General features: G+C 42.5%; 1 protein-coding gene across 1 annotated transcript in view; it reads left to right on the forward strand.

The window, feature by feature from the left end:
• The window catches only part of GALNT17 (polypeptide N-acetylgalactosaminyltransferase 17), a 1,717,045-nt gene that overhangs the window by 1,672,252 nt on the left and 20,703 nt on the right, over positions 1-24,090 (forward strand). Inside the window, exon 10 of the mRNA XM_085649814.1 lies at positions 9,051-9,218. Within this exon, the coding sequence (XP_085505940.1) occupies positions 9,051-9,218 (168 nt within the window). The remainder of the gene's footprint in view (positions 1-9,050; positions 9,219-24,090) is intronic.

Genomic DNA, 24,090 nt, shown 5'->3' on the forward strand with positions numbered 1-24,090 from the left:
TCCTAATTTGGCAGTGGGTATCGCCATCATAATGACCCCCCTAGTTCACTCTGATTTATACAGTGTGCAAAATAGTGCAAAGTGCATAGTGCTTTGTCTGGAAGAGTTATCAGATGGATAGGGCGTGAGCCTGGATGAACACCCTCCTTGACGTGGAAAAAACAGATAAAAAGGTGCACAGTGCATAAATGGAACCTTATTAGATAAAATCGAAATGGAACTTAACAGAAAAAGTTAAATAAAATTGTAGAGGGGCAGGAAACAAGCCGGGCTCTCTCATATTGTCATGTTGATGACAAATATGCCCATTACCTCTGTTACGGGATGCCTCTTTGATAATAGTTTTGGTATTTGGGGGAATTCTTTCAGGGTTTTCAAAAAAATGTTCAAGACCTATTGGATGGTATTTTCTTCTCAGATAATGAAACCAGGGAATCTTTAAAACAGTATCTGATTTTAAACAGTCTTTGATAACATTGCGTGAAAGAATTAAGCCACCTGCAATCCAAATCTAGGCCGATAAGTACAAGGGGGCACTACCTATCCGGTCTTCCATGAATTCTAAACCCAATTCCGTGTGGCAGAATTGGGTGGTGGCGCTTTTCAGTAACATCAATAATCTTTTAATATTTGTTTTTTAATAAAAACAAGCTGTTGGTTTTTATATTAACCCCTAAACCCCTGTTCCCTACGTGGCAATAGAGAGACACTTAGCTCTAGAAAGGGTGATTAGTTCCTTTACAGAATTGTGCCCTAGTTTACAAGCAAAGTGAAATAGTACACCCACCACCCTCCTTGTCTGCTGCACTCTAAGACTACATGTCTCTTACATAGAGGTACCTATTTCATCTGGTTGTTTAATGAATTACCCAACTATGAGAAAAATATTAACCTTTTCTATTCACTTTCACTCCACAATAAAAGTTTTAGTTTTAGTGGTTTTTGGTCCACATACCATGTATATCATTTTATAAAATTAACTTATAAATTGAGAGAGGTCATAAAATCAGTATAAGCATCAAGAGATTTCTGCAAGCTTATATCTGTCTTTGCTAGTAGACCCGTGTCATTTGTGTAAAATAAAAGCGGGACAAATTTATTACCTATTTTGGGATAATCAAGTTCATTTGTGTATATTAAAAAAAGATAGGGGGCTAGGATACATCCTTGCCTAACTTCCTCTGTTGAAATAATTTGGTGGGTTATTTCTCCTTCACAGCCATATCTTATAGTGACTGTGGTGCTGGAGTGAAGCCTACGTAGAAGGGTTACCAATGCTATTTCGACCCCCATGCCATCTATCATGACCCATAATTTATCTCGGTTTACAGTGTTGAAAGCGCCGGATAGGTCCATGATGGCCAAGTGGCTAGAGCTCTTCAATGACCTGACATGCTTATTAATGATTAAGGATAAATTGAGACATTGTTCAGTAGTACCTCGCCCCCTCCTATAGCCATATTGAGTGTCGGACATAACCCCATTATTAGATGCCCAATCTTCGAAGCATGCAAGAAGGACCCTGCCCAGATTGATGCTTTGGCATCAATCAAATAAATGGGCCTATAACATGTCGGATTACTTCTAGCACCTTTTTTGAAGACTGGAAACATAATTGCTTCCATCTATAAAGAGGGCAGTGGGCCAATAATGTCTGCTTTAAAAACGTTTATTAGCAAAGGTGCCCACAGCTTAGGGTGTTTTTTAAATAAGGTGCACCCCATCGAGGCCGGGGGCTTTCAGACAGATGCCCTAGGACAAAGCCAGCTCCACCTCTTCTACTGTGATGGATAAACTAAGTTGTGTAGCTAAAGGTAAGCCAATAGATATTTCCCCAGGTTCCTCCTCTGACACCTAATCTAATGGACTAAAAATACCTGAGAAGTGGGCTTCCCATGTTTAACCTAAGATCAGCGAGTCCATCTGCCACCTCTTCAGTGATCAATGGGTGATTAACACATCTCCAAAATCTTTTTGAATCTTTGAGAAAGCCTGCTTGTTTGAGGTCCTCCCACATTATACTCATCAATTCCTTCTTTCTGTCTACAATCACCTTTTTGTATTTATTCCTTGTAGCTTTAATTAGTTCACTGTCATGGGGGGGTAGCACATAGGTCACTTTTTAGTTCCTTATGGACCTTGGAGCATTCTGAATTAAACCATTGTGCCTCAAGTGGTTGCTTTTGGGTGACCTTCCTGGTCAGCTTCTGGGCTACATCACAGCAAAGTAACTCGAACGCCCAAATCTGTTCTGCCGGGGACAAATTAAGCTGTAAGCATCCATCTATTAGGATATAATTACTTATAATAGTTTCTTCCTCAAATTTTAACGGATTTACACGTTGCCATCTCAAACTAAATCCTTTATTAAAGTTAAAATGGACTGGGCATTTATCACTATGCCCCATATTTGGTTTCAGGGCAAGAGATTCAATACGAGGATAGTGATCACTTGCACAATTTGGCTTAAAATCCTGTACAAGATTAATACAATTAATTAATAAAATTCTTGGACATTACATGAAATCAATAGAGCCGATCCCACCACCACCACCACCAGTAAAGGTAGGGTACTGCGGAAAAGGCTTGCGACCATGATTGTTTAAGAAGCTTAGATCATAGGCCACAAGAATGAAATGTAGGGCTCCGCCCAGGGGAGAGTTAATTAAGTGACTCAGGTGCTGACCCTCAATGTCTTCCAGCCCACACACATGCTGAGAACTGAATTTACAAGTTGTACAGTTGAAATCCCCAACCCGTAGAAGACATAGTTGATTAATAATTATATAAATGGTGTAAAAATTATATATACTAGTTAAATTGTAGGTGTGGGCTGTTAACTAAATAATTATTAAGTAACAATAAGTAAATCATTGGTAATTATTAGTTATTTAATTGATTACAAATTATGACAATTGTGTTATACTTATTTATTTGTAGTTATATTTAGGTGTGGGTTGCTAGGCTAGTAGAGGTATATAGGGGCAAGCTAATTAAGTATTAATTACAGAATTATTATTTTGAAATTGGAAATTAATTATTACATTGTTTCTCAATTTTGTTAACTGGTCACATTCTTCTGTATAGATCAAGTCCCACACAAGGAAAGAGGGGGCGACAGGGTCAGATCCTCAAAGCAGTTAGAATCGCTGTACATGAGGACCTGTACACCATGGGGCCTAACAGTGAAGAGGAATAATGGTCTCATGTAGGATAAATTAATTTGTAAAAAAGTTCATAACAGGCGTCTCAATCATGATCTTACAATAGATATATTGATCAATATTAAATCGTTTAAAACATGTACATGAGATGCAAAGAACGATGGAGTCTCTCATGATTTGAATTTGTACAATGAAATAGGTGGAAATGACATAATCAAATAATAATGTTTAGGCAATTATTACACATAAATTTGAGCTGTTGATCAAATTATTTATCACTAACCTCCAAACATTAAATAACGCAGCAGTACAGTTATAAAATAGTCTATCGAGGGCGGGATGAACAAATTAATTGAGTAAATATGACGCATTTCCATGAAGCAACGCTATAAGTTAATAGATATTTGAAGATGGTAGGCCCATTCAGGGCAAAATAATATTCAAATATTATACATTTTATATGTATTGTTTTTGTTACTGCAAGTCGAATTATGACGTTACAAAATGGCCGCCGCGCTTGCCTAGTTTTGTATGAGAGTACTATCTAGAGTCCGTTATTTATTTTTATGACGAGTCAACTGTCCAATCAATGGTGTTTTTGTTACATGATACATTGTAAAAGAGTCCACACAATTGATGGACGGAATGCAGCACCAATCAAAACGTTCACCCCCAGTCAAGAGATCTGGGTTAATTCCATCATTCTTTTGCTCACCATGCCAACTCAGTTTAGACCTTGCTCACTTTGCCACTGGATTCAAGCTAGCCTGGCTGATGAAGGGTGTTACCCAGAAACCGGTCCCAGGATGCTTGTTTCCGGTTCAGGGAAGACCTGGCTTGGCAGTTTGGGCTAGACTGTTCCCATAAGGCATAGGGTCAAGACTGATTTGCATATAGGTGGGTCTGAACTGAGGTGGCGAAGTGAGCTAAAGAATGATGATGGATTCAACCCAGATGTGTGACTTGGGGTGAGTGTCTGAAAAGTTTCAGCGCTCTGTCCATCATCTCTTTGTGTTTGCTTTGTTCTCCCTAAGTTGGCAGGGTATGCCCAGACGTGGGTCACTTGCTCACTTTGCCACTGGATTCAAGCTAGCCTGGCTGATGAAGGGTGTTACCCAGAAACTGGTCCCAGGATGCTTGTTTCCGGTTCAGGGAAGACCTGGCTTGGCAGCGCGGGCTGGACTGTTCCCATGAGGCACAGTGTCGAGACTGATTTGCATATAGCTAGGTCTGAACTGAGGTGGCAAAGTGAGCTAAAGAATGATGATGGATTCAACCCAAATCTGTGACTGGGGGTGAGTGTCTGAAAAGTTTCAGCGCTCCGTCCATCATCTCCTTGTGTTTACATGATAAATTGTAACTGGCAGAGAAATTAATCGACATTGAGGAAGCCCAGGAGGCTGAAATGCGTTAGTCTATCTATTATTTGCAAGCTTCAATAAATGAATGATCAAGCAGTTCCAGAGTGTGCAACAAAGTTTGTTGAATATATATATATATATATAAATATATGTTCCAACAAGTGCCCTGTTTTAGAGACGCACTCACAGTGAATGATTCACCAGAACTCTTTATTTAAAATCGCGTTTCCTTCCCAATCCAGATCTGTAGCCTAACGCGTTTTGGAGCGGGCTGCTCCTTCCTGAAAGGCATTGATCGCAATAACGCAATCAACAGAGAAACAGCCTCTCTCCCTTTTCTGCATGCTCTTCGGTAATAGCCCTCCGGTGGGCCTCTCAGGCGAATAACGGATTTTATACATGCCGGGAGTTGGAGTCTGTTTCACCACCATTCTTACCCTCCAGTGGGTTCCTTGATGTTGCCGCAATTATAAAAGTTCCTAAGTTATATAGATATATATATATATTTATATATATATATCCGAACTCAACCGTTTTCTGCAACTTCCCATTCACTGAGAACAAACGGAATGCGAACCCAAAATTTGTGCTGAAATTCTTGTTTATTGTTAAGCCACCACAACCGCCATGATGCGTTTCGGCCTGACACGGCTTTGATCACATGATGCAATATATGCATATATATAGCTACAATTTATTAATTAATAACCTCTATATTAAGAGTTTCATATGTTTTCTAAATAATATGGTTTAGCAAATATGTAATGAGTAGTTTACCTAGTGTTGCTTAGATTGGAGTGGAAATAGGAAATGTTACCCTTCTGAAGTCCAACGCTTTACCTACTGTTGCACAGACCGGAGTGGGAATAGCCCATTTTTCTCCTCTGAAGTCCAATGCTTTTCCTATTGTTGTACTGTTTGGATTGAGACTGATATATTTAATCGCTCTGAGGTTCTACAATTTCTCTACTGTTGCATAATCTGGTGTGTGAATAGTGTATTATATTATTCCCGGACTCAAAATCTGTTCCTAATATTGATTAAATATATGTATTATTATTTGTTTATAATTTTAATTTGATAGGGTTTGTTTATATTTTTATGGTTTTTAAACTTTTTACAATATGCTTTATAAATGTATTTTTTTCATTTTATTTTTTATGTAATTTAGGTAATATTTTAGAATTCAATTTGTTTCATGTAAAAAAAAAAAATATATATATATATGTATATTTTTTATGTGCTTTTGATGGTAGTACATCTAAATAATGAAACACATTTTTTTATATATACGAATATTTTTTATAATTGTGTTAAATTATATATATATCTACCCAAAAATACATCTGTGTGTTTATGTAAGTATACATTTAAATATAGTATTACATATTAGTGAGTTTCATTTAATTAATATTGTATTGATTGTATACATATTTAAGGTTTACTACGTTAAACTATATATATTAAGAAACAATATTTGAGTATGTTTTTTAACAATAATATTAGTGTGAAACAATATTTTTTTTCAATATTTTTATACTTACCTTTTTAAGGATAAGGGAACAATATTTTTGTAAATGACATTTTTGACACAATATTCTTGTTATACAATATTGTTGTCTTCAATATTGTGTCATTGATACGATGACCCACCCACAATGGAAGGATTTTGAGTCTCCAGGGAATCCTGTTTCCCCAGTCCCATCCTAAACCTTTAACAGCAGTGAAATTATACAGAGCAGTTTGAGCTCTCTGGCCTATTTTTGCCCCATTTTTTTAAACGCTGTCAGCTTTATTTTTATACACTATGTTCTATGTAATGATCTTTGTGTTGCACTTTCAACCTTTGTAATTACCTATACCTGTACTGTCTATCTTTAACCATCTGTAACTTCCATGTAACAAACTATTTCTCCTGTAAAGCGCTCTAGCACTTTTGCGTAATGTCTGCATTATGTAAATGTGCATAAATAAATAAATAAATAAGATGTGGTTATCAAAAACAGGATTATGTACTTCAGTGTTTGGCAATTTTCCCACCTACATATAACAGATCCCATCCAGATGGAACCTCCATTTGAAGGAAAACGTTTGAAGTCACTTGACTGATTTAATGCCCACAAAACTAAATACTATTGGCCTGATTACAATATGAGTCAGAAAGGGTCCGACCGCAGGTCACATCGCATTACAATGCTGGCGGTCAAAAGTGAAACTGACCTGTCATTTTGTCTGGACCAGCTGGCACGTAATCCCTTAATGACGACATTTCCGACGTCGGGATTATGATGTCGGTTTTCAAATGGCGTTCCATACTGGGCTTTCCGACATGAAAAGCCTGTGAGAAGTGACTTTGGGGGCCCCTAGTAGGGCCACCTTTTCCCTGCGTCCTACGGTTGGGTGCAGAGGAGGCACCACATTTGGCCTCCCAGTTAATCCCTTTACTGCTTGGCAGGCACTGTGATGTGCCTGTCACGTGGTGCAGGATTAATGGAAACTCCCATTTCTCTATAGAAGCATGTGCTACAGTCGGTTTACGGCCACAGCACAAGCTCCCATAGAGAAATGGGAGCATGCTACCACACCATGCCAAACAGGCAGGTACTTCTAAAGCACATTACTCTGCAATCACTGCTCCAACTGTGATGTGGTTTTGAATATATTACTCTCAAGAGCAGTCCCTCTTTTAGAGACTATGATAGGTGGTCACTGTTCTTCTTCCTACTAGCACAGCTGTAACCACCTTTTCCAGAAAAAAATATACTTTAGTGTGTCGCTGTAAGTGGGACAGTGTGATCAGACTTGGGTCCTGTGCACACTTGGAGCCTGATTCACGAAGGACCTTTACACTTGGGGCGTAGTCATGGCGGGTCCTCCATACTAAAGTTACTGATTGCAGGACCCCTGCTACGAGTGTGGCCCCCAACCATGACTGTGGATCCTCCACCATGAGTGTGGAGGCCCTTTGTGAACTGTGCCCTGTGTCACTGGAACCAAGATGTACCTGGCCGATTTGCCCTGATTACAAGTGCCACAGTGGTTGGTGTGCTATTTATCTCACCCATCAAAATCTGATCCTTTCAGATTGAAATTCATTGGGGGCAAAGTAGAGCACCTATTCCAAGTTGTTCCCTAACAATGGGAAATACTATAAGGTACCATACGAATGTTTGTGGTTTCCACAAAAAATTCTCATTTCACGTTATTTACTCTGCCTTTTTCGCTTTTAAATTTTGGCAAGTTTAACCTGCTGATATTCAACATGAAAACTTCAAGGGTGTTGATTTTACTAGGCATGATATTTACTGTATACGATAATCTTTTTCTAGCATGTAATTGCAGTTCCTGCAATAGGAGGAGTTTGAGCCAAGATCCCAAAGTAGGAAGCATTCGAAATTGAGTGCATCCAACTACCTCACCAGACTGTTCAACCTGTAGGTACTCACAGGAACTAAAACTTCTCTAACAAAGGACTCCTGTTTCTAAGTAGAACTATATACAACATTTTGGTCATTGGCACTCACAGGTGCAGGGAACCACCCTGTGGAACTCATTGTCTATGGATCTACAACTGGAGGATGACTATGTCCAGTACAGAACATTTTGAAGATTCACCTATTTTACACAGCACTTGGTTAATGATGCCTCCTTTTGTCAGTGAGCATAGATGTGTTGGTCAGTCTCCTAAACCTGTCACATCTCCCATTTGTCTTTGAACTTCTACCTTCAAAGACTTTACTATCTTCAGATTCTTACATTGACGTGTATCCATGCAAATTTTTTCATTGTGTTCTACCTGCTACATACTGCCAGGTTTTGCACTTGCAACCTGGTCACCTTCCATACTTCACTGCTACAAGACGTATGGGGCTTATATTTCCTTCTACAATAATGGTATAACCTGACATTCAACCACAACGGTAACTACATTGACTTCACAAACTGTTAAATGTAACACCTTTGTGAGATCTCATACGCTAATACTAACCCCAACACTACCTTCAACAAAACACGACCCCTATTGTTTGAACGATCCCTAGATTAGAGGGTTTCCCTTGCCCTTTTCAAACTCTGATTATACATCTACCCATCCCCGTCTTTACCCCTAACTAATTCTTTACCTTCACACAATCCTGTGCTTAACCCTGATCCTAAACCTAACCCTATACTTAATCCCAATCCTACCTCTAACCATTACCCAGCCTGTTATCTAACCTTTTCCTAAACCCACACAAAATCAGAGCCTTAATTTGTTTCATTAAATCGCCCCTTACCCTAATCATAGCTTGAAGATTTTGCCCTATCTCTAACTGTAATTCAAACTCTTGCCTTTCTTTTTCTTGTTCCCTTACTTTAATCCTTTTAATATTTTTTGGAATAGTTTTACCTTTCACTTAAAATGTTCGAAATTGTTATGTTTTCCTATTTGTTTACTTGCCACTTCTTTTGTTAGTCAATTTACTTTCTCACTGTTTACCAAAAAGTGATTTAACATAAAATATATGAATGTTTGTTTCTTGTTCAGCTTTCAAGGTACACCAAGGAGGGCTTTCTGCATTTGGGCACTCTTGGATCCACCACTCTCCTACCAGACACACGGTGCCTAGTAGACAACAAAAAGAGTCGGCTCCCTCAACTTCTTGACTGTGACAAGGTGAAAAGTAGTCTCCACAAGCGCTGGAATTTCACACAGGTTTGTTTTTATCTTCTTTTTATTTGTGTACTTAACCTTCTTTATTATAGAAATAATTAGTTTCCAAATTAAATGAAGTCATCAAATAATGTGTTTTGGTGTCCCCGGAATCTCGTGGATTACTGGGCCTCAACTCTCAAGGTTAAGTCCTTTTACCACTGATAGCTAGACTTACTGAGGCCAGTGATAAAGGAGGACTAGGTACACCCTTTAGTGCTTGACTCACAGGGCAAAGAAGCGAGCAGTCCAAAGCTTACTCATGGAGGTGGTGTAGGGTTACAGATTCGGACATTCAACACAATATCTCTTAATACTGAACATACACCCTGTTCATTTACATTTGTAAGAATAAAGTGCATTAATATGCCAATTACATAATAGAATGCATAAAGCATGTGTGTAAGGTACATAGAGTGTCACTATGGTGCAACAGGAGAGACACCTAAATTGATATGCAGATGGAATTTTGAAGGTGTAGGTTTCTAGAAGGGGGTGCAAGCAGATTACTTGTCTCTGTCCCATCACTCAGTCTACTGAACATATACCCTGGTAGGCAACGGTTTTAGAATCAGAACACATGATTTAGAGTAGCCCTGGACTCTTGAGCAATTTCAGTGCTTGGATATTTACCTGTCTGCTGTAGTGATACTTCAGTTGTGAGGGCCCATTGATGTGATTCTACATGTACAATCCCGCCACTTTCTAGATGTGGGCAGTGAGTTGGCAGAGGCTAGGGTAGCGCTAGGGATGTGGTTGTAGTTTCCCTTGTGGTTGAGGCTCTAATAAAAACACAATCACCTAAACAAAAGTGAAGAGCCCACCCATAGGTAAATGACAAGTTGGCAGGAGTCTTCAGTGGGAATTTGAGTTAATCATAGGAATTAGCCCTCGGGCCTCTTATGGCACAATGCGGGGGAGTCAAATGTTGCACAGGAGCACCTTACAGCACCGAAATAGGTTGCAGATTTCACTGTGGAAGTCATTTATTGATTCTTCAATGGAACACAGCTGCCTATTTGGTCTTGGGTGGGCATTGACAATTCAACCATGCATTTGTCTTGACTCAGCATACCTTTAGGGTTGCCTACGTTTGCACCTAGGCTTCAAACCTGAATTCTGTGACTTCACACTGCTTATTCCACTTGAGACACTATTCTGATAACTGCCAGGCCATGGAGCAAGTGGAGAAAACACAAGGCCCATTGGAGTAACTGAGGGCATGCATTATAGAGGCAGTGATTTTTCTCTGCTCTGCCAGTGACAGAAGTACAGGTTAAGATTGATTGGGTAAAGATCAGTCCATTTCCTCTGGGAAGCACATCTGCCAGGCTGCAATGCAGATTTACAAATGGAGAGATAGCCTCCCCCTCCTCACTCACCGGGTCAGGCATACTGCTTTCAGAGGCATACTCACATCTCTCCTCTAGCAAGAAGTTTCAGACTTATTCAGGTAATGTCCCTTAACCTCTATTTGGCTGCCTGACAGTGGCATCAACCTGGAGCTTTGAGGTTTCCCTGATGGAGTGCCTATCAATGGGAAATCTTGGAATCAACTGGGTCAGTCACCCTCTCATTCTCCTTTTCAAGACTTAGGGGCATATTTACAATATTTTGACACAGGGACGCACCACAAACCTTCTAGCTGTGCTACCTTACGTCAAAAGAAAAGGGCAGGAAGGGACTGTATCTACAAGATATGGAGCATTCCTATCCTTTCTGCCGGCGCACAAACTGCAGCCGTGCGCCATGGCAAGAATGTTTTTGAGCAGGAAGAGACACCTTCCTGCACAACCACAATCAAAAGAGGCGTTTTCCTCATTTTTTTGTGTGCTGCAGAATGCAGCACATGTGGAAATATGTGAATCTGGGCTGGCAGACTGCGCATCCGGATGCTCCAGCGGCATAAATGTACAGCAGGGGCTTTGTTAAAATATGTCCCTTAGACTGTTGAGTCTCCATGCTCTGTTATGAAATCCTTTTGTGGCTGTTCCCTTTTTGTGTGTATGCCTTCTCTCTAAATACAGTCTTTGTCATTAAGGGGCTGATAAGGGGAGTATCTCAGTAGAGCATGCATAACAAGAGTAAAAAGAAACCAGGCAGCTACTAGACATTTTGGAGTAGCTCCTTTGAAGGAAAAAACATAGGGCCCTTACCACAAATATTAATCCTGTCCTGCAAAAGTGATGCTGTATACACTTTTCCAAGCCCTCCTTCCAGACTAATGGGAATGCTTCAAGAAGTGACAGACTAGGACCTCACATTATGATCTTTTCTTTCTCCTCTTGGGAGCACTGTCTCCATCCTCCCAAACGTCATAGTTGTTTGCTTTACAGATGCCTCAGAAATGCTAGCAATACTCAATGCTATTCTGGCAGTCTACCTTTAACCTCAATCTTATGCAATCAAAAATGAATTCTGATAGCAGATGCTCACACAGTCCACACACTCCAATGGCTCACACTACCATGCCCCTATTATCATACTTGTTCTGGCAAAAATTTCTATTCTAGGTCTTCACAGCCATTCCCTAGAACTGCAATGCAGGGGACATTCCCATACCAAAAAGTGAGCTTAGAAAGAGTGAGGTGCATTGATAATGTGCACAATGCTTAAGTTAAAAAAAGATACTAATTGATAGCAGCCAGGTATATGGTCGAAAATGATTAAATGTGTTGGCTCCGAGGAGCTGCAAGACTGAGTGCGAAAACCTGGTTATTATTGAAGCTGCATTCAACAAGAGATTTGCGATGCGATGGCCTGCGCCAGAGAGGCATTGTTCAGTGTTGGTTCCAAAGCAAGCTTCGAAGTCGATGCTAGGTCCTTGTGGCAGAGCATCCTCAGAGCAGAGGCCATGCGTCGGTTCTTCTGTATCAACAGATGAGCTGGCAGAGCACCTTTAGGCCCACTTCCAAGGGTCTAAGACTAGGGTGGCACCATTTGGCATGGTAGGACTCACAGATGGCAGAGTACATGGGCTGGGTGCAAGGTGGTTGGAGCTTTCTGTCCCTGAGGAACTAGTCAGATCAGATCAGAACAAGCTTTATTCGATTTTATACTTGTAAAATCACAACAGCAAACACAAAGATTAAAAACACAGCATCTCACACATAAATATTTTTTAAGAAAGTTCAATTGAGATCAGAAATCATAATTAAACCAATGCCTAATAGATTAAAATTCATCGCAGTTTCATATACACATACCCGTATCAAATTTAAATCTAAATAGTTTTTCTAACTTTCACAGAACTTTTTAAAAACAATCAATTATGTTAGTAAAACATTCATTATCTAAAAATTGCAAAAATAAAAACGCTGGTCTGCATTGTGTCCATCGCCCTGGTCTTAAAATTGGTAGGCTCCACCTCCTTCTTTGTGTTTTATAAAATCTACAGAATAAAACCACGTGAATCGATGATTGCGGGGACTGATTATCGCATGGGCAACTGCACAACTTGTTTGAACAGTTGTTTGTTTCAGGAAAGCTTATCATGCAATGAAAAATCCCAAATATGGGTAACCGAGATCATACATGAAGTTTTTTATATATTTTAACCAGGGGATCTCAGTGGCCAGATCCAGGTTCATTCTATCGCTAATGATATCACGGATGAGACCAGTTGTAGGGGAGGTCCAGATACTGTGCCATAGGAGAGCAGGCTGAACTTTAATAATGTCGGAGATGTATGAAACACCCGGTTCTTTTTGGCAATTATAAATAGAAGTGCTACCCGGGACCGCCAGAAGAAACTTTAAAAAGGTGTTTTCAACCTTCTGGATAAGTTGGGTATCTCAAAGTCCCCACACACCCACCCCATAGATAGCTATACTAACACATTTTGCTTGGTAGATTTGCAGGAAGAGCTGGTGGCTTTCTGGCCAATTTCTTAGCTAAATTGGCCAGTGCTGCTGTGGATTTCATAAAAAAGCAAACTCCTGCTTTTGACAGCCTGATACCAAGTCGCCTTGGCATCAAATAAAATACCTAAGTATGAGAAAGTCTTAGTTGATTCCACCCTACTGTCCCATATAAACACGCTCCTACATTTTGAACTTCCCTTCCCACACTTCATTATAAAGGTTTTTTTTAAAGCATTTAATCTCAAACCCAGATGATCCATATACGCAGAGTAGGTAAGAAGTGCCATTTGAAGACCCAATTGTGTACGGGCCATCAGCACTGCATCGTCCGCATACAAAAAGTGTGGATATAGGGCGATTATTGATTTGTGGCTTGTCCTGGTTCTTCTCCACCATTGCTTGTTCCAGACTGTTTGTGTATAATGTAAATAAAAACAGTGCCAGGACACAGCCCTGTCTGACCCCCCTTTCCACGCTGAACGGTGCAGTGCATTCCTCCCTGGTTCCACAGCGGACCCAAGATGTCGCTCCGCTATACTGCTGCCTCAAAAACTGGATCAATGGGGGTCCACCCCCATATCTGCTAAATGACCCAGAGTTTACCGTGTATAACACAGTCGAAAGCAGCTGTATGGTCAATAAATGCTACATAGAGTCTCCATTTTTTGGCCTGCATGTATTTCCCTATCAAGATGCTAAGATTAAGGCCTTGCTCCATGGTGCCCAACCCCTGCCTAAAACCATATTGTACATCTGAGAGACTGTTTTCATCTTCCGCCCAATCATGGAACTGGTTTAAGACGATCCGCTCTGCTACCTTTAACAAAGAATCCAATAAGGAGATTAGACGGTAGCAAGCTGGATTGTGCTGGTCACCCTTTTTAAATATGGGTACTATTATTGACTCAGATCAGGTCTTAATGAGACCGGCCGAGCCGCATGCGTGCAGCAGAGTTGGATTGGGATTAAAAATCGGCCTAGGCACGCAAAAAAAAGGGGCCACCATTTGGATATTGCCTTTCAGCAAAACACTGCTTCAGAGAAATTTTATTTTAAAAAAGGTGGGCGGGGGGTAAAAAAAATGCACAGATTAATTTATACTGTTGAAACACTCCTGAAAACAAGTGAGGCCACTTTTGCTCAGGCCCCCTGCCCCCCTCAATCTGCGTATATTAATGGGCAAGCCCAGTGAGAGAAAGGGAGTGACACCTCTGCCCATTGATATAAACAAAGTAATGGACGCTATCTACCTCCAAAAAGGCAACTCAGGCAACCACTGGGCCGCTGGCTGCCGAACAAAGCAGAAACCCCTCAAATCGGTCCCCCAGGGTGCTCAGAAAAGCAGCCCACAGCTGGAATTCAGATACCGACCCCTTGGGCATTGCCCGAGTGCCCGCGTTACAAATCCAACCCTGGCGTGCAGTGCCTGTGTTAGTAGAGGAGCCCAAAGGGTCAAGTTTGATTTAAAAAGGTCAATTGGCAGCCCATCTGGGCCAGGAGCCTTGCCACCCTTACTTGCGTTGATTGCACTAATAACTTCTTCAACAGTGAAATTGAGATCAATGGGAGATATTTCATGGGTAATAGTTCCCAGTTGACTACAAAGGGAGTTTGTACTGTCCTTGCCTGGGAGTTAATTATAGACTTTTGAAAAGAAGTCCACCCATTGTCTTTCATGTATGGTGACCTCTATCGATGGTTTGTTGGAAACTGTAAAGAAACCGCATGAGGCACAGTCTTTTTCAGTGAGGATTTATAGAGTGTAGCCCACGGATTATCTTTTAGTTCATTTTTGCATTTTTTTAGGGCCTGGTTGTAATCCCTCCTTCACTCCCTTATTTCATCTCTATACCTTTCTGGTCTGTGAAGGGCAGACTTTAGTTTGGTATATGCTTTTGTGCATTTTGTATCAAACCAGCCCTAGCTATATGTATGCGCTCCTTTGATCTCCACCCTAAGAGTGTTTTGTATTTCATGTGTAAGGTGAGCAAAAGCTTCTAGAATATTGGCATGGGGACTGGCCATTTATTCTTCCCAGAGATAAAGTCTGGGCCCAGGGCAGGGCTGGACTGGCCGTAGTGGGCACCAGGTGTTTCCTTGGTGGGCTGCTAGGTGGGGGCCGGTTTTCGGCCCCTGGGCGGGGGGGCATTTTTGTTAACGGGGTCGGCAATATCAGCCCCCTGTAACAAAATCGGCCGAAACCGGCCCTAGCAAATGGCTCGGCCACTTCCCCCCTTCCCTCGAGGGGGGCCGGCCGAGCAGTTCGCCAGGGCCAGTTTTGGTTCCCAGTCCGGCCGTGGCCCAGGGTACTTGGCTACTTTGAAAATTTTGCTTAGTGTTTGAGAGCACTAAACTTAAACTCAATGGGATGTGATCACTATTAGCATTTTTGTGAGTTTTATCATTTAAAAGAAGTGACACATTTCGACTAGGTAAAATAATGTAATCAATTGTTGATTTAAAACCTCTCCCATTAAAAGTATGCTCAAAGTGAACTGGGGGGAACACAAACAATTGGCAAAGCCCATATCACGTGAGAATAAAATCTAATTTAAAAGGTCCCTAGAGATTGAATGAGAAAAATGGGGAAAAGGATCATTTTCATCGTATAGTAAACCATAGTTACCGTCCCCACCTGAAGGGCAAAGTCCGATATTAAAATCTCTGCCCCAGACAATTATCACCTCTTGCTCCCCCATCTCTCTGCAGTTTGGTCAGGTCTCTATTTAGTTTCCTCAATACTTCCATTATCTTGTCCTTCGGTGCATTGTTATAAAAATGTATCAGGGCCAACATATGATTAGAAAAAGGTCCTGTGCACACGTATTGGAGTAAAAGTTAAAGGTGTACCCAGTGGGTAATTACACAGAAATCATTTCTTGTTCCCGAAACTATGAAGATCCACATCAGATATTTTATATGCAAATATTTTTTATATGTATCATCATCAAGATCAATACAGTGTACAATAGAACCAGCCGACACGTGTTTTGTCACAACGTGGTACACTTTGTGACTCTTCAGGGCTGTAAGTGAAATACAAGTTGTATTGTGTTTGAGACGTCGGTGAAAAAGGTGTAACCGAGTCCAGGTAGGGTAAAGTAACGGGAAGAGTGCGGGATGAAAGAGGGAGTCACCTCCTAAGATCCCCGGGATACGGGAAAAGCCATAAAGACGGGTGTGTCTTTAAATACGATTCTCAAGATGAAGCACTCGTGTGAGCGAGGTGGGATCTTCCGGTAGATGATGTTTACCTATTTGAATGGATATAATTTGATAGTAGATTTCTGTTATCACCATAGTTATCTTGGATACATCTGATAATCTGATTGGAGACGTAAGTGCATAGACCCCCCTTGGCTCTCTCATGTACTGAAAATATTGCGGCAGTATGATATGTCTTAAAACCATTTATATGGATTTCATCTGTTGCCCAAGTTTCTTGAAAACAGGGGATTTTAAATTTCCCAATAAACTTGAGCCATACTGGGTTTCTCAGTTTGGTATGCAAGCCTGCTATATTCCAAAATAGTACTCTCAAATGATCATATTGATCAATAGGACTCTCTAACCTTTCTGGGAGTACTAAGGTCGTAGGTGGGGGTTCTTGTATTAAATTAATCATGCTGGCGTGTTTGTTCCCCCGTGTTGGTGATAGCAGGCTTCTCTGTATATTTTTAGTTCCTGAGCACAGACCTCCTCTATCAATAATTTTCCCCATAACCCCGTCCGGCACATCATTCCGCTTACTAATGAGAGGAACTGGAGCGATATAAGTAACCATATAAGTAACTTCTAACCCACTGGGCCTAACACTATTATCTTGAGTCAATCTATCTCCTCTAGTGTGTGTAGGGGCTCAAACTTATTGGACACATCTATGTTATACAGTTTTTGACAGGATTCTGGCACCACTAGACTTTTATCTCTTGGCCCCATACTAGGAGGTGGCTGGTAAAAGTAACCCAAAGGGAATACATTAATGCCGGCATGTGATATACTCTTATCACCAGCTCTGCAAATAATTTTTTCCACTAATTGTGGAGTTTTAAAAGTGAGAACCACACAATCCCCCTGAAAGGTTATCCTGTCTCTACCCAGACAACCAATTATTTTAACCATTTTAAATTCGTAGAACAATGCATCAACCAGCCCTGTTTTGGCCCCCAGCCAATGTCGAGCCATATTTCGTAAAGAAACCCAAGATTCATTTTCCCTCAAGCTCAACCTTGGGAACTAGTCACGTGGCTAGCCAACTATCCCTTGGAGTCACTCGGGGGTCCTGGGATCAACAGATACAGATCAAATCGTTCTGACCCAGCTAAGAAGGCAGCAGGCCAGCACAGCAGGGCAGAAGTGCTTCAGAGCAACAGTCCAGCAGAGTGGCAGCACAGCAGTCCTTCTGCGTGGTAGAATCTCCATAGGTCCAGAAGTGTACTGAAGAGTTGGTGGCTGAGGGTCAATATTTATACCTGGGCCTTTGATGGAAGTGGGAGAAGCATCTAGAGGTTCTCCCTTGAAGTGCACAGGTTTCCTACCTTCCCTGCCCTGGCTCTAGGCTAACTATGAGGGGTATGCAGTCCTTTGTGTGGAGGCAGGATTATGGAAGAGGAAGTAGGACCACTGATGGCCTATTCAAACACATCTAAGTTCTCTATTGTGTGTATTGTGTGTGGCTGTCTAGGATGAATATGCAAAGCCCAACTTTCAGCTACATTCAGTCATGTTACTCAGAGACAGACTGCAGGCACTAAATGACTAACGCAGGAAAATTTCAACTTTCTGAATGTAGCATTATCAAAATTGTAATTTAAAATCCGTCCTCACCATACATTGGATTTTTCATTACAATTCCAATGACACCAAGCAGGGGATTGTTACCAGTTCCAATTTGGAAGTTAGAGCTTTTGAAATGTAGTAAGTTAACTCCAATGTTATCCTATGGGAAAGGTAGGCCTCGCAGTAGTGAAAAACAAATGTAGGAGTCTTTCACTACCATGACATGTAAAATCTAAAAGTACACGTCCAACCTTTCGAATTCACTACACCCTGCCATTGGCCTGTCCTTGGGGTGACATATGTATTATAAAGGAAGATCTGGGCCTGGCAAAAGGTTTCTTTTGCCAGTTTGAAATGACAGTTTAAAATTGCACTCACAGACTGGCAGGCATGTAACATGTTTAAAGGGCTTCTTAAGTGAATGTCACAATCAGTGCTGCAAGCCCACTAGTAGCACTTCTTTTAAAATCCCTGAATACACATAATACCTAATTACTAGGGACTTACAAGTGCATTAAATATGCCACAGAGTTCAAGAATTTGACAAATAAGGAATGTGCACTCAACAGGAGCCACAAGTGATTTCCATTTATCTTGCTTTATTCCCAAAAATCGCAAAGAGAACGGCAAACAGCCAACACGTTTCGTTCCTTTTGCCAAGGAACTTGTTCAGGGCTATGGATCAATTCGTAAGAAACTGGCATGTCGAACAGCAAAATAACTGGCAGCTGCTGTTCGGCATGACGGTTACTTGCAAATCCGGATTCTAACCACACATGTAAAGAGTTGTTTTTCTTCTGTTGGAACCATACTCCGTGTTCCTCCCGTTTATGGAAACGACATCTATATAACTTATGGATTTGAACCGTGATGTTTCATCTATGTACATCTATGCTGAACACTCTCCAGTGATCTAATCTTGGTTTTCGTGGATACTGTATGAATCGCCTTTTCAATATTATTCGTCTCAATTGATCCATAGCCCTGAAGAAGTTCCTTGGCAAAAGGGACGAAACGCGTTGGCTGTTTGCCGTTCTCTTTATGATTTTTTGGAATAAAGCAAGATAAATGGAAATCACTTGTGGCTCTGAATGACTCCTGTTGAGTGCACCATCCTTATTTGTCAAATTCTTGAACTCTGTAGCATCAAACAACGACGGATGCTGGAAGTGTTGCACCCAATCCGACTATATAAATTTGGGAATTTAAGTGCTTAACCTTGGTCTGTCGTTGATGGCTTTTTGTGTTTAATTAAATATGCCAATTGGGTAAGCCAATTCTGCCATGTTTTAGGCAGAGACCACAAGCACTTTACCACTGTTATCAGTGGTAAAGTGTGAAGAGTTCTAAGGCCAGCAAAAAAAGAGATCAGGAAACATAAGAGGTGTAAAGGCAAAATGTTTGGAGGAAGACCAACCTGAGGCTGACGGGCCCAAAACAAGAGGTTGTTTTTTGGGAGTTTGTTCACACCATTCCATCACTAAACTAAGAGGTCACCTTACTGGGTGACCATTGAGGAGTTTAAAAGAGATGAACCCTACTTCTTTCTGTGGTACTTCAAAGTAAGCAAGGAGTATGCAGGGCAAAAGGATGCTCCACCTCTGCCTCACAGTTTCCAGTAGGCCCATAATCTTGCCCTTAAGGGTCTTGTGGAACCTCTCAACAAGCCAATGAGTCTGGGAGCAGTAAAGGGTGAAGACCTGTAGGTAACCCCACATTCCTTCTACATGGACTTCATGTATGCGGAAATACAGTTGGTGCCTGCTATAAATGGGGTCTGTTTCCAAGTAGGGACCCTTGCTTCTTGTCAGGGTAAGGGAGTTACACCCTTAGACAACACCTGCTCACACACTTGGTAGCTTGGCGCGAGCAGACAGACTTATCTCAGAGGCAGTGTGTAAAACTTTTGTACACAGCTACAGTAATACAGTGAAAACAAATGGACACCACAGCAGTTTAGAAAAATAAGTCATCTTTAGACAAAATTCCAATATACAGTTATCAAGATATGACTTTTAAAAGGTAAAAAGAGTTCTGTCGATAGCAAACTATAGATGCAACACTTTCAACACAAAGTACTTTGGATGTGTCAAATCATAAACAAAAACAGCCGCAGGCAAGTTGATGCGTCATCCCTTACGTACAGGGAAAGAGATGTGTTGGTTCCTTGCTCAAGGGGAAGTGATGTGTCAGTTTCTAACTACGGCCCTGGCATTGTTGGAGACTTGGAGCCCCGGTGCGATGCATGGGAAGTATGATATGCATTGGATCTCGATACAGCAGCAGCAACGGCGCTGCGTTGGAGTCGGTGCTGTGATATCGGACTTTGGAGATCGGTGCACAAGACCCGGTGTGCGGCGATTTCTCCAGCCACGGGCTGTTGTTGCAACCACTTTCTTCAGTGGCACGGTGGTGATGCATTGAAATTCTTCCTGGACTGCGGTGTTGCGGCAGAAACTGGTGCATCAAGCTTCTTAAGTTGCTTCTTGATCTTCAGCACACAGCAGCAGGAACAGGCACCTCTTGGCAAGGAAGTTCAGGGGAGCAAGTGGTGAAGTCTTTGCATCCCTGAGACTTCAGAACATGAGGTAAGTTCTACTTCAAGCCCTTTGAGATCTTCAAGCAGCAATCATAGCACACAGCAAAGTCTTAGTCCTGTCCTTAGCAGAAACAGCCACTGCAGGCCAACCCCCGAGGGCACACAGCAGAGGTGCATTACTTCTCCTTCAGCTATCTCAGCTCTTCTCCTTGGCATAGCTTCCTCTTGAGTCCAGAAGTACTCTAATGTTCTGGAGTCTGGCCCCATTATGTATACTGCAATTCTCTTTGTTCTCTTGTGGCAGAAAGGTTCTGTTCTTAGTCCAAACAGTTCTGTCCTTTCTCGTCCAGCTCCCTGGCAGGAGGTGGAGGCAGCATTGAGTAAGGCAGTCCAGGTCTATTCAGGTGCAAGGAAATCTCCTCTTCTCCTACTCTAAATGCAGCCCAGGTCTATTCAGTCCAGCCCTGACTCATCCAGGAAAGTCAGGACACACCTCAGCCCCCTGTGGCTGTCTGAAGAGAATGCACATCCCCAGCACCTGTCGCTCTAAAGCCAGACAGTCAATCCACAAACCAGCAAAAGCACACAGGATGGCTAAGCAAGAAAATTCAGGCATACCAAGCTCCTTTTTTCCTACCTTGCCCCAATGTGAAGTTATACTTATAAGAGATTATGAATAAACTCCCATTCTATCCTATGGGACAGATAGCCTTTCCATAGTAAAAAATTAATCACACTATATTTCACTACCAGGACATGTCACATACACCAGGACATGTCCTACTTTTCACATACACTGCACTCTGCCCACAGGGTTACTTTGGGCCTACCTTAGGGGTGACTCGCATGTAATAAAAGGTAAGGTTAGGGCCTGGCAAGTGGGTGAACTTGCCAGGTCGACATGGCAGTAAAAGCTGCACACAGACACTGCGGTAGCAGTCTCAGATCCTTTGAAAGGGTGCTTGTGTGAGTGGCACAATCAGTGCTGCAGACCCACTAGCAGCATTTGACTTACAGGCCCTGGGCTCATACAGTAGTCAGTCAAACAAGCCAATCATGGAAACACCAATCCATATTCACAGCTTACAGAGGGAGCACTTGCACTTTGGCACTGATCTGCAATGGCAACGGCCCAAAGTATCTAGACTAGCAAAAGCGTAATTCAGCGCAGAGCTAAAAAAAAGCAGGCAGAGGCAAAAAGACAGGGGAAAACCACACCCTTGACTGATACCATTTCCTCGGGAAAGCCCACTCGGGTAAAAACCACCATCAAGGCCCTAGCCACTGCAGGTGTAGTTATGTGCGTCAGAGGGATGGCCTCTCTGTGCCTTATGGCATAGTCCACCAAAACCAGGATGAATCTGTTGCCAAAGGCAGTTTTGGGGTCCAAGGGTGCAACAATGTCAATGCCTAACCTCTCAAAGGAAGTGCCAAGACATAGAACTCAGGGAAGCCTTAGGTTTCTTCCCAGTAGCTTGCAGGGGAGACAAGTCCTACAGAAAGCATATGAGACTGTCCTCATCCAGGGCCAAAACAAAGTGGGTGACAAGCCTGTCAAAGGTCTTTTCATGCCCCAGATAGCCTGCCAAGGGTATCTCACGAGTGAGACCCAGCAGGAAGGCCCAGGAACACTGGGCTGGGGAACTACCATGCACAGGCATTTTAGGCTCACTATAAAGGAGGTTATTCTCCCAGTGGTTTTGGTGATCTCCAGAGGTGTCACTAGCTGCCTGGGATTCACCCTGCCACCTCAGCCCTTCAAGAGCTGGGCACTCTCTCTGTGCCTTGCATAACTCCTTCCTGATGGGCCCCTCCTCAACCTGCCACCCAGCAAGCACAGGCAGGCAGTGCCCTCCCAAGTCGGCTCTTGGGCCACCTCCTCCTGCACACGATCCACCGATACTGCAGGAGCTTCAGAGGCTGGTTTACCATGCCTCCTACCCATACCTTTCTTTGCCACTGCCAGGCCAGTCTTCCAGGCTCTCTTGAATTTCTCCCGAGCAGCCATGTACCACGTGGTCACACAGACCTTCTCAGGCAACCCCAACATTTCCAGGTGCGAAGTGAGTTCCACTTCTTTCCAGGGTTTGTGCTTCAAGTCATTCTCTAGCAAATAATCCACATGCATGCAGGGCTGACAGCTACCTTAAGAGAACCTGAAATCCCCCTTAACTCCAAAGTAACAAGAGCCAACAGGTAGTGGCATTCACAGTTATTTGCTACTGCAACCTGGTGAAATATATTGAGTATTACCTGCTCTTAGGACACCAGATGACACCTGACAGTAATCATACTGGCTCCTGTGTCTCTCAGAGCTTCCACTCTCAGCACTTTGATTCTGACCCACTGCCTATACTTGGAAGTATTGGCAGGCATGTGGGTGTTAGGTGCAATCTCTCCATCATCCAGGGGAACCTCACCTGCCCCCCTATGCTGACTAGCACCCTTTCTTTCCCAAGTGCTACAATAGTTAACCACTGGGACTGCTCTGCCCTCTTGAAACACCTGCAATCTCTCTTGATGTGCCCATACTGGTAGCACTCGTAGCCCATAGTAAATAGTACTTTTGTCCACAAAACCTTTGTTTTGGTGGCCAGGTTGGGAATGGGACCCTTTCCCATATGAACTATTTTGGGGGCCTGATGTGGATTAATTTTTGTTTTTATCCCCCCTCTCTTTCTTCTGGTGGGAATCTTTATCACACTTTTGGAAGTCCCCCCCAGATGCCTTCTTGGACAGCCTGGTGCTGACCGAGATAGCTGCCTCCTCTGCAAGGTTCCTGGGATCCGTCAGCTTACTATCCACCAGGTGCTGGTGAAGATCTGTTAAACAATTATTGAGCAAGTGCTGCCTCAGAATAAGGCTGTAGCACCCATCATGACCATTTACTTTGCTGCCCCTCACCCAGCCATTCAATGTCTTACTAGAGTAATCTTAGAAGCCTACCCAAGACTGGTTGAGGAGCTTGTGTCTGTGCCTGAATCCCTAGTGGGACTTCTGAGGGGTCACCCCCAAACTTTGCAACAAAGATGGCTTTCATGGAGGCATGCTTGGTATGGTCATCGACCGCTAGTGTGAGTCGTGTATCCCTCCCTGCTGTAGCCATATACTTCCACAAGCCCCCCCCCGCCCCTACCACAGCGCTCCCCTGGGTTATTGTGCACACTCAGAGCTATATCATATTTGGCCAGCCATTTGTCAATATCTCCCACCAAATAATTGGGCCCAAGGTCCTTTGGTATGCAGACCTTGTCAGCTTTAGACACCACAGATAAGCTTCCACCATTTCTGCTGGATTCTGTGGTTTGTTTAGCTTTTACCTCAAGTTCTTTCAGGCTCCTCTAATGCTCAAGTAGCAGTTTATTTTCTGCCAAAGCTCTCTCAGAATTCCTTTTGTCTATCTTAATCATGGAAATTTGGGGCCTGAACAACCTTTCTGCTTTCCTGTCTGCCAACTTCTCTGGGGACATGTTTCTAAAAGACACTCTGTTCCATGCCTGCACACTAGACAGACTCTCCATGTTAGTAGAGGTACTCCCTACAATGTGAGTTCCTGCTCAGGGTACACAGCCAGGTCATACTCCATTCCCAAATCAAGGTCCCCCTCATCAGGATCCTCCACATTAGGACTCTCATCCTCAGAACCATCAGGTTGGGAGTCTGTCCTAGTGCCCACCCTAGAGGCAGGTATGGC

This window comes from Triturus cristatus, chromosome 3_2 (genome assembly GCF_964204655.1).
Source record: "Triturus cristatus chromosome 3_2, aTriCri1.1, whole genome shotgun sequence".
NCBI classification, from domain to species: Eukaryota; Metazoa; Chordata; class Amphibia; order Caudata; family Salamandridae; genus Triturus; species Triturus cristatus.